At 43.4% G+C, this 11,879-nt stretch overlaps 1 protein-coding gene across 1 annotated transcript in view; it reads right to left on the bottom strand.

Annotated features, from left to right (window-relative positions):
- The window catches only part of LOC308581643 (dynein axonemal heavy chain 11-like), a 236,406-nt gene that overhangs the window by 222,017 nt on the left and 2,510 nt on the right, over positions 1-11,879 (bottom strand). Inside the window, exons 4-9 of the mRNA XM_081184350.1 lie at positions 11,021-11,125; positions 8,253-8,645; positions 6,856-7,188; positions 4,736-4,990; positions 4,443-4,612; positions 3,006-3,225 (exon numbers count right to left, since the gene is read on the bottom strand). Of these exons, the coding sequence (XP_081040476.1) occupies positions 3,006-3,225; positions 4,443-4,612; positions 4,736-4,990; positions 6,856-7,188; positions 8,253-8,645; positions 11,021-11,125 (1,476 nt within the window). The remainder of the gene's footprint in view (positions 1-3,005; positions 3,226-4,442; positions 4,613-4,735; positions 4,991-6,855; positions 7,189-8,252; positions 8,646-11,020; positions 11,126-11,879) is intronic.

Raw genomic sequence — 11,879 nt, 5'->3', positions numbered from 1 at the left:
AATCATGGGATAAAGAGGAGTGGGGATGAGTGCACAGTCATACTTCTTACAGGTTTAGAATCAGAGGTAAAATGCAGAAATACTAGGAATGTTATAACAAGGATGAATTGGAGTGTTAGGTACTAGAAGTCTGAGAAACGAAATCTGTAAACAGGTAAAACCCCTAGGAGAGGTTTTTTTTAAAGGGGGTAAATAGATAGATGGAGTTAAGGAGAAGCAATAAAAAATAAAATACAGTGGTGCCTCGGGTTACAGACGCTTCCGGTTACAGACTCCGCTCACCCGGAAGTAGTACCTCGGGTTAAAAACTTTGCTTCAGGATGAGAACAGAAATCGCGCCGTGGCGGCAATGGGAAGCCCCATTAACTAAAGTGGTACCTCAGGTTAAGAACAGTTTCAGGTTAAGAACGGACCCTCCAGAACGAATTCAGTTCTTAACCCGAGGTACCACTGTATCAAATAAGATATTGGCATCAACTTTGTTCTAAAACTTTAATTCCAAAGGAAAGGTTAGTAAAAAAAAACCAAAACTGTTGCAGTATTACTCAGCCCACCTTTTCATAAATATCTAGTTCTATGCATAAATCTGCTGGACTTCTTTTTTTGCGTTGTGTCATTTCCCAAGAAATGAAAATATTTCATGCTTGGTATGAAACTTGGAAGCGTGTCAGCTTGATTGGCTTATTTTTTCTGTTCTAAATTCTCATTTATTTTAAGTACTTCATTGAAAACATGTTGTTGCTTTTTTACTATGGAAATATTGTCTTTAAGGTGCAATTTATAGGCAGGAATGTCTTTGTGCCCTCATTTATGGATTCATTGTCAGTAGATTGCTTATGTATATTAAATTCTCAGGCCTAGTGAATGGATGACAATTTTTGCATCCTATAAGAACCTGTGTTTTCAGCAATGACTCACCTTGTGAGATGGCCCTGGTTTCAGAACCGACTCAGGGCTGCTTTCTAGGGTTGATTCTAAACATAGGGCAGTAGCCAATGTTATATATAACAGTAGATAGTATTAGATGTAAGCGAAAGGCTGGGCTGGATGAATCCCTAGCCGGAATTAAGATTGCCGGAAGAAATATCAACAACCTCAGATATGCAGATGACACAACCTTGATGGCAGAAAATGAGGAGGAATTAAAGAACCTTTTAATGAGGGTGAAAGAGGAGAGCGCAAAATATGGTCTGAAGCTCAACATCAAAAAAACGGAGATCATGGCCACTGGGCCCATCACCTCCTGGCAAATAGAAAGGGAAGAAATGGAGGCAGTGAGAGATTTTACTTTCTTGGGCTCCATGATCACTGCAGATGGTGACAGCAGCCACGAAATTAAGAGACACCTGCTTCTTGGGAGAAAAGCAATGACAAACCTAGACAGCATCTTAAAAAGCAGAGACATCACCTTGCCAACAAAGGTCCGTATAGTTAAAGCTATGGTTTTCCCAGTCGTGATGTATGGAAGTGAGAGCTGGACCATAAAGAAGGCTGATCACCTAAGAATTGATGCTTTTGAATTATGGTGCTGGAGGAGACTCTCTGCAAGAAGATCAAACCTATCCATTCTGAAGGAAATCAGCCCTGAGTGCTCACTGGAAGGACAGATCGTGAAGCTGAGGCTCCAATACTTTGGCCACCTCATGAGAAGAGAAGAGTCCCTGGAAAAGACCCTGATGTTGAGAAAGATGGAGGGCACAAGGAGAAGGGGACGACAGAGAACGGGATGGTTGGACAGTGTTCTCGAAGCTGCCAGCATGAGTTTGGCCAAACTGCGGGAGGCAGTGGAAGACAGGAGGGCCTGGCGTGCTCTGGTCCATGGGTTCACGAAGAGTCGGACACAACTAAACCACTAAACAACAACAAGTATTAGATGTTAGTGATTGGCAGGGCTTCACAGGCAGGGTCGCATTGCATACCTGGCTTCTGAATGCTACGCATTGCTGTTGGTTACTAAGGACAGGCAGGCAACGTGGAGATCAGCACAGCAAAGACAAATGCTCCTTTCGCCACATCCTCACTGTGCCAAGCTCCCCACTGCCTCGCCCTTCTTCCTCTGCTGGCGTGTTTGCAGATTCAGGGAGAATAAAAGGAAGCACTTATTCACGCAATGAAAGATGCAGTGAAGGTCTTCCAACTTGGATGGCCTTACATGGGTAGTAGACAAATTCATGGAAGATGTGACTATTAGAGCCCCTTAGTCATGACCATGGCTTTGTTACACCTCCAAGTATCAGAGGGGGGATGCCTCAGAATACCAGGTATTGTGAAAAAGAGGGGGCCTATTTTAGTTCATTCTCTGCTTGTGGGCATCTAGTTGGTCACTGGGAGAACAGATTGCTAGGACCAGGTGAGCATTTCGTCCGATCCGGCAGGGCTCTCCTTATGTTCACTTCTTGCCTCTGATCTCACTGGGCCCTAACATGTTGAGAAGACCTCTGTAAGCAGCAAACATTATGAAACTTATTTTTATTATAGTTTCTAAATATTATGTATTTTGTGGTTTTATATTATGGTTTTGTGTTGTAAATGCCCTGAGACCTGGGGGTATAGGGTGGTATAAAAAATTAATTGATGATGATAATAATAATAATAATAATAATAATAATAATAATAATAATAATAATAATAATAATAATAATAATAATTCTCCACCCCCATCGTTTAGCCCGGACACTGAGATCCAGCGCCGAGGGCCTTCTGGCGGTTCCCTCATTGTGAGAAGGCAGGTTACAGGGAACCAGACAGAGGGCCTTCTCGGTAGTGGCGCCCGCCCTGTGGAACACCCTCCCTTCAGATGTGAAGGAAATAAGCAGCTATCTTATCTTTAAAAGACATCTGAAGGCAGCCCTGTTTAGGGAAGTTTTTAATTTTAATGCTGTATTGTTTTTAACACTCGATTGGAAGCCGCCCAGAGTGGCTGGGGAAACTCAGCCAGATGGGCGGGGTATAACTAAATTGTTGTTGTTGAAACTCAGCAGATACAACAGCAGTTGAATTTTTACCTTAAGTTCTGTGTAAATCTGCTCTGGTAGCTGTTGCCCATAGCTTCGCAGCAATTCAGCCGTCGATTTCAGAGGCTTGAAAATATCCTCAATGGATTGTCGGTCGCGGATAGCCATGAGGTGTCCCATTATTTCAACCAGAAGCGCGTAATCTCCTTCATTCACTTTCTTAGCTAAACCTTTTTCCGTTTCATGGATGAACTTGGCTAATTCTGTAATGCTAGAACAAGGTTATGATGTCAGCAACTAACGCGTACTGAGTTTGCTGCTTTCACAGAACTTCATTACACTTTTAAGGACCTTTCCAGACCCATGTGCACACGTCCATTCAGCTGTTCTACACCCCTCCACACGCACTCCCCATCCTCCAGGCAAATAAGAAGCACTATCACAACTCTAGAGTACATGCTAGCCAAGCAAAAATACTCAAAGAAGGAACAGAGCAGGGCTGGCAGGAGGTGTCGCCTGGGCAGAGACACTGTGGCATGGTGTGTGTGTGGAGTATAGGCCTGGAAAGAGTCTCTAGAGGTTCCCCTTTGGCTCCTGGTCTTGAGGTGCCCCAGTGTGAAGCTTCTATCTGCATGTTCATTGGCTCAGCGCACAGGGCTGTCCACTGACATGCAGCCTTCCACAACAGTTGGTTGTTGTTGTTTAGTCGTTTAGTCGTGTCCAACTCTTTGTGACCCCATGGACCAGAGCACGCCAGGCACTCCTGTCTTCCACTGCCTCCCACAGTTTGGTCAAACTCATGCTGGTAGCTTCGAGAACACTGTCCAACCATCCTGTCCTCCATCTTTCCCAACATCAGGGTCTTTTCCAGGGACTCTTCTCTTCTCATGAGGTGGCCAAAGTATTGAAGTCTCAGCTTCAGGATCTGTCCTTCCAGTGAGCACTCAGGGCTGATTTCCTTCAGAATGGATAGGTTTGATCTTCTTGCAGTCCATGGGACTCTCAAGAGTCTCCTCCAGCACCATAATTCAAAAGCGTCAATTCTTTGGCTATCAGACTTCTTTATGGTCCAGCTCTCATTTCCATACATCACTACATAATTGGGGTTCTGGCTCATATGGAAGTCTGTGTGTATATATCCTTGCCTCCTGCAGACATCCACACTCCACATCAGAGGTGTGGCCAGGGAAGCTGCACAACGTCAAGGCTGGTGCCAGCAGCAGACCCCTGCTTCTTCTTCAATGCAATTAACCCACAAAAGGACGTATTTAAGGACCATTCAGCAGAGCAAGTCCTTTGTACAAGATCATCTGTGATTCTGCTTTGCTGGGATCAAACTCTTTATGGTGGTTCTTGTTTGGCTTTGGTGATGCTCCATGGCCTTGTTTCTCCCCTACTCAATATTTCACGAAACGAGCACAGTTCCACCCCCGTTTCAAAAGATGTAGAATTCAAAAGCCTTTTTAAAAGACATCAAAGATGGCTTACCTTTGGGCTACGTAGTTGAGCAGATGCTCCTGAAATATCCAGCTCCATTTTTTAATAACATTCATCACAGCTATCTTAAAAGGCTTAATATCCACCTGAAACCAGCCATTAAAAATCTTCTGGTTTTCAAACTTGCTTACTTCTTCATGCAGGGCTTCATAAATGCTGATCTTAAAGAACAAGATGTGATTAAAATTCTGGTGTTTTAATTAGAAGAGCAAAATCGTGTAAATAGCTTAATGGAACACAACTAACAGAGGCAGATGAAAAGACATTTTAAAATGACAAAGTACCTGTTGTTTAAAGTGATTTAACTGTGGGGAGCATTTCCGAAGTTCATAGTCTGCATATAATTCCAGCTCTTCAGTGCGGAGAAATCGTCCATAGACAAGGAACTGCTTCATAAATTTGGCTTTATCATCCATCCATAAGTGGCTGTATTTCCTAAAGTAGCTTTGATATTCCTGAACATTAACAATGACCGAGTGCACCCTGGTCATGATTTCCCGGTGCATTTTATCCAGTGTATCCATCTGGTCCACATCATCCTAAATGTGTAAATAAAACCAGAGAGAGTTGGTTCAATGGTTTTTGAGAGAGAAAGAGAGAGAGAAAGAGAGAGAGAGAGAGAGAGAGAGAGAGAGAGAGAGAGACTGCAGCAAGGCCCCAGGACAACTGCAAGTATATACAGTGGTACCTGGGTTAAGTACGTAATTCGTTCTGGAGGTCTGTACTTAACCTGAAACTGTTCTTAACCTGAAGCACCACTTTAGCTAATGGGGCCTCCTGCTGCTGCCGCGCCGCCGGAGCATGATTTCTGTTCATATCCTGAAGCAAAGTTCTTAACCTGAAGCACTATTTCTGGGTTAGCGGAGTGTGTAACCTGAAGCGTATGTAACCCGAGGTACCACTGTAAACTAATCTCATGGTTTACAAACACATACTCTGTTTTCCATCACAGTGTCCTGTTGTGCCAGAAGCGGTTTAGTCCTGCTGGCCACATGAACCAGAAAGCTGTCTGTGGACAAATGCCGGCTCCCTCGGTCTGAAGTAAGATGAGCGCCACACCCCATTTGACTGGACTTAACCGTCCAGGGGTCATTTACCTTTGCCTTTTACTTTACACTAAGCTGAAATATGCTTTAGGCTGCATTCCTATACTCACCCAGAAATAAGTCCCACTTAACTCAATGGGGCTTACTTCTGAGGGGACAGACATAGGATTGCGCACAAATAATTACATTACGAAACAAGTGTCAGAGGCCACACTGCAATTCTCTTTTAAGATTCCAGTCTAGGCTCTCAGCCCCGAGAATCCTTTGGCGTGCAATTTCAGATGTGACTACTCACATAATCCAAAATGCTGTTGCCATGGCAAGCTGTTTCTAAGTGGCAAAAAAAAGAGAGAGCTAAAATCCGATGGAGAGAAAATGATGCCCTGCCCCTAAGGTATATACCAATGAGATGTGAGTGGAAGGCTTTCAATAAATGCAAGACTAATGAGTGTGTCTGGATGTGTTCACAATTACACACACACACACGCTTTTTAAGTCTGAAAAATATTCCAAACTTCTTCAGCTATTATGAGCATGCATAGGTAAGGAAATGGAATTGTTCCCATTTGACTTTGGCCTTACCTCCTACATGTGTTCAGCATAACCAGCAAAAGAGCCTACATGCCTCCAAACTATATGCCCTTTAGCTGTTGTTGGATAACTTGTCTACATCATCATTTAGACCAGAGGTAGTCAACACGGTCCTCCAGATCTGAGTTGTTGCTGAACTGCTACCCTCAGCCTTTTGGGCCCTGTTATCAGAGGCCACTGAGAGCCTTTAGGTATTGTTGTCTAGGTTCCCACCCCTACCCCAAATAATAAAACTAGACAATTTTAGGCATGGTTTTGTTTACAAAAAGAAGCTGTGGAGGATCCCCAATTCAGACTGGAACCATATAGCAGGGGGACTTTAACTTTTTCCCCACCTGAAGCTACTTCAAGGGGAGGAGCAATTTTCAGCGAGAAAAGAGTGGTTGAAAAGGGTTAAAACCCATTGCCCTGAGATGTGGTCCCAGCTGCTTTTTGTGAGCAAAGAGATAAGGTTGGCTGCAAGCACATTTTTTTCAAAATCTTGCTTATAGTCACATCATGTTTGATTCAAACAGACATTACCATTAGTACAACCCACTTTGCTGGGTGTCTCCCAAAACAGAGTTTACCATTTTGTTTTATTTGTAATGGATGCCAGCAGTGTCATATTGGCCAAACCATAGCATCATAGGTAGAACATCAAAGGTAGAACAAAGCTAAAGACTATCATTCAGTCAATTGGATGGACAATATAACCTTAGTTGAAATGGCTGTTTAAAATATTCAGTGGTTAAAGAAAAAGATAGTAGATACATTGGTGATTATACCTGATAAGTGTTATGTCCAAGATGCTTGGCAACTCTGTTTATATTTGATGCAATCAGGTAAATGTTCTGGATTAGGCCCTCCACGATGTCAGAAAAATTGCCGTCGACAGTGTGCTCCAAAGAAGGCTTAAAAGTCATTTCGTTGTCGTTAAGGATGAGCTGCGCTTCAAATAAGGGAGCAGGTTTTGAGGTTGTCTCGGTGTTGTCAACCAGATACTGAAGAGAACACTTGATAGCTTGAAACAGTCCATCTGAAATCATGTGGTCTATGTATTCAATGTAGGCTTTCCATTCATCAGAAAGAGGATCTGCCTGAAGCAAGTTCTGATTCTCCTGGAGAAAGCAATTTGCCCGAAAATGAGCAGCAGAATTTAAAATTGAACTCCCCAACACAGAATTTCCCCTATTCCAATTAATTTACTTCTTCAAAAGTGAAAGACAACTCTTTTTGCCGTTTCCTTTTTTACTTTCTTTCAAGGAGGAAAAGGTCCCCGCTATTTACAACATAATTGCCCGCCTGATCACTCAAGTGTCCATTGAACAATGCTCTAAAATAAAGGACAACACCAACGCAGGAAGTCTGAGAGCTACAGAGGCTATGCAAGCTGTACATCTCTCATTTTCCTTGTTTCCAGCAGCACCTCTGTCTCTGTGATTTGGTGAGCACATCTCATCCTAACATCAGTGATGACCAAACCTGGCCCTCCAGCTGTTTTGGGACAACAACTCCCACCATCCCTAGCTAACAGGACCAGTGGTCAGGGATGATGGGAATTGTAGTTCCAAAACAGCTGGAGGGCCAAGTTTGGCCATCGCTGCTAACATGAAAGCCCTAATATGTGATCACAGGAGGGTAAACCAGATGAGAAAGAGGGGAAAGGAATGGGAATCCGATATACTTATTTTATTTTATATATAATTTATTTATTAATTAAAATTCTATACCGCCATTTATCTGAGGATCACAGAGATGTTTACAACTATATGTCCACTCAGACTGTTGTAATACCTTCATTTAAACTCATTTAAGCAGCCCTGCAAGCTAGGCTAGGCTGAGAAACTGTGACTTCTCCAAGGACACACAACGAACTTCCTGGCAGGATTTTAACACCCTTCACACCATGCTAAGTAAACCAACTTTCTGATCTGCATACTTCAGTCTAGGGCAGGAATGGGAAACCTGTGGCCCTCCAGAGAGTTCATTTATTTATGTTTAACAGAATTTGTATATCACTTAATCATAAAAAACCTCTAAGCAGTTTAAATAAAATAGACATTAAAATTATCAATCAAAGTCAAAAGTTAAAAACAAGGTGGTCTAATTGTTTTCCACAATATAAATAAAATTTTCTGGGAATTTTCTGGAGGGTGTGGGGGGGCAATAAATTACATATTACCTGAACCAATTGGTGGATCCTGGTGCTCATCTCTTGCACTGATCCATATAGCTGGCACATTCTTTCATTGTTATCAAGGCACAGCAGTGGACAAGTGACACCAGTTTTCCGCACAAGGAACGAAGTTTCACTCAGTCTATGCAGCAGGTTCTGGATCAACCCCACATTCTCCTTGGCTTTCTGGAGCCTGCTGCCTACGTTTTCAACGAGTTCCCTGGTTTCTTCGATATAGTCCCACAGTCTCTCATTTCGCCAGGTCAGTGTGTCAAAAGCAGGCTTTAACTGTTGGTCGATTCTCCCAATCTCGTGTGCTATGAGCTCTGCTTCCTCAGGCAGAATTGTCCTCTGCAACTGGTTATATTGCCTAGTGATTAAATTTAAATTTCCAATGTACTGAGGGGAAAATAATAATAATAGTAATAGTGTCTATTATTCAATGGTGATTTAATGGAGACGTAGAGTGAATCATTCATCATAATCTAGAGATCTCTCTACCATCAGAAGTATACTCAGATCCCTTGCATGTGAAGACTGATCCATTCCTTCCAATGGAAGGAACAGAGCTGTATGAGACAAGGGGCTTATCCACACTTGTCCAGCTACTGTCCCCCGGGGAATCCCATGATTAACAGCTGAATTGGATAAAAAGTTAATCAGGTTTTTCTGTCGATGGATGTTTGCTGCAATTTATTGGTAAAGAATGGATTTCACTGGGGGGGGAAGCATTGAAGAAAGCAAAAAACAAAACAAAACCCAAACATTGGACAAATGCTTTCTAAGAGGGAAATCTTTAATATGATTTTTTAAACACACACACACACACACACAAAGAGAGAGAGAGAGGGGGGGGTATGGTCTCCATGCTGACTTGCATGTTTAAAGTTAGTTTGGCCCCAAGCATGGAGTTATAGATTATAGAATCATTATGACCGTAGAGTTGGAAGGGACCACGAGAGTCATCTAATCCAGGCTTCCTCAACCTCAGCCCTCCAGATATTTTGAGACTACAATTCCCATCATCCCTGACCACTGGTCCTGCTAGCTAGGGATCATGGGAGTTGTAGGCCAAAAACATCTGGAGGGCCAAGGTTGAGGAAGCCTGATCTAGTCCAATCTTCTGCAATGCAGACATCTTTTGCCCAACTTGGGGCTTGAGCTCATGACCTTGAGATTAAGAGTCTCATGCTCTACTGACTGAGCCGTCTCAGACAGCCCTCCCGAAAAGGCCACCATTATTTTAACCCTTCCCCTGATTTCATGTGACCTTGATGTATTTATTTATTTTTGTAAGTACTGGGTAGCAAAGAAGATACGATCTCTCAACTGGACTGTTTATTTCCATTGTTGTGTGAGTACATGGTGCTTAGAAACAGGTCAACCTACACCCATTTCAAGTGGCCAATCAAATAGCTAGCCCATCATTACAACACCATGTCCCAGGCTCTTCTAGAAGCAGGAGGCAGGAGGAGAAATGTACCAATTTAGTGTAACCACATTGGGATGTACTGAGCCCAGTCACCTGAGCTCTACAGGGGATGCCAAGAATTTTCACACCAACCCCCCACCTAACGCTGTCAGTCCCTACTCCATGTTCTGGTAGGCCCCTCAGCAAGTTCTCCCTCCTTGAGTGGGCTCTCCTCTTCATCCTTGGTGCTGTCACTGTTGCCCATTCTACTGCCCTGTCTCCTTAGGCCCAATCCACACAGGTGCCCTGGGAATGGGCTCAAAGCAAGTGGAAGATACTGCTTGGCCTCCTTCAGGCCAGTGCTCACTTGCTTAGAGAGGACAAGTAAGCAGGTTGCGACTGTGCAGAAGAGGAGAAGATGCCGCAGCAGTGATAGGTGTTCCAAGGACTGGTTGTGCCTCCGTTTCCTCCTGCTGCTGGGATGTGGACCTTTACCTCTCTCATGTTCTACATCAGTGTTTCCCAAACTTGGGTCTCCAGCTGTTTTTGGACTACAATTCCCATCATCCCTGACAACTGGTCTTGCTAGCTAGGGATGATGGGAGCTGTAGTCCAAAAACAGCTGGAGACCCAAGTTTGGAAAACACTGTTCTACATGCATCACTGAGCCAATCCTGTACATGGTTTTGGTCCTTTTTGTCCACACAAGCACAAGGAGCAAGTTCTCATTGGTGTCTTTACTTCCAGTTCAGCGCCAGATTGCATTCTCAGCACTGGAGGAAGCTGCTATTCAGAACACAACCCTACTGGATAAAATTTGAGTTTGTGATGGGCATTGGCTTCACAAAGAATCCCATAGTCCATTAAGACATCTGCAAGCTCTCCCACCTTCTGTGAATTATTGGTCTGAGAAGCCCATTTTCCTACCAGTGCTTTTATAGGAGGAATGAGAGAGGAATAAAGGGCCTCCCCGCACCCCCACGTTCTTTTCTCCAGTACCTTTAGAGAAAAGGAAAGTGTGGAGACCCTAAATGTAGTTGAAGTGTTCGGTCCTCCCGCCCCCTTTGTAATTTGAAGACTGCTATTTTGCTGTCAATAGGACCGCCAACTAATTCAACAGAGAAGAGGGCCCTTTGTATTCAAAGGAACACATATGCGTGCAGTAAGACTGAAATACAAGATTAACTACAAACTACAATATAACAACCATCCAGCTGACAAAATAATTAGGAAAAAATAGTTGTGCACTCTTTGCTTTTGGTTTAGATAGTTGAAGACTCAAACAGATTACTGCAGTTATGTCAATTTTCTTCCATTTCTTTATATTCGCACACATCTTTCATACGGAATCGCTTCTATTTACCTTGTAAAGGGTTTCTCTCTTGGAATACAATTGCATGGCAACCTCAGGTATATCAGGGTGTTTTAAAGCCTCAAGGTATTTCACTTCCCTGAGGACGGCAGAGAGCTGCAGGAGAAGATGTAAATGGTTTTGTCATGTTGCAAGAAGCTTCTCCAAAACTACCTCGCTTCAAGGACACTCGTGCAACTTCCTTCCAGGTGTACCATTGGACATTTTAGTTCAGATGCCAGACAGATCCTCCAGGGGCTCTACAGTGGTACCTCAGGTTACAGACACTTCAGGTTACATACACTTCAGGTTACATACTCCACTAACCCAGAAATATTACCTCGGGTTAAGAACTTTGCTTCAGGATGAGAACAGAAATCGTGCAGCGGCGGCACAGCAGCAGCAGGAGGCCCCATTAGCTAAAGTGGTGCTTCAGGTTAAGAACAGTTTCAGGTTAAGAACAGACCTCCAGAACGAATTAAGTTCTTAACCCGAGGTACCACTGTATAAGCATAACTGTATTACTAACAATGTTGGATTGCTGTTGTTTTTTTTGGTTTTTGGTGTTTTTTTTAAGTCAAACTTGTGTAAAGGCAAGACTCCAGGCATTGCTGATGGTTGCAGGAACCTCGTAACTCTTGCTGGAGAATATAAGCAACAGGAAGTAGGGGAGTAATGGCCAACAAACATGCACCAATATTTCCTATGGGCCCAGGAAGGGGCCCTGAATCATGAGTGCAAATAATTCTGAGGCTCCTCACCAGACTGAAGGTTGTTATAATCATCAATGCTATTTTTCTAGAAAAAGAGGTGCCAGAATTCACTGTGAATTGGTGCCCACCTGAGAGATGCCGGAACTGAGTTCAGGCTG

The sequence above is a fragment of the Podarcis bocagei genome (genome assembly GCF_964188305.1).
Source record: "Podarcis bocagei genome assembly, chromosome: 1".
NCBI classification, from domain to species: domain Eukaryota; kingdom Metazoa; phylum Chordata; class Lepidosauria; order Squamata; family Lacertidae; genus Podarcis; species Podarcis bocagei.
This window is presented reverse-complemented; position numbering and strand designations above follow the sequence as displayed.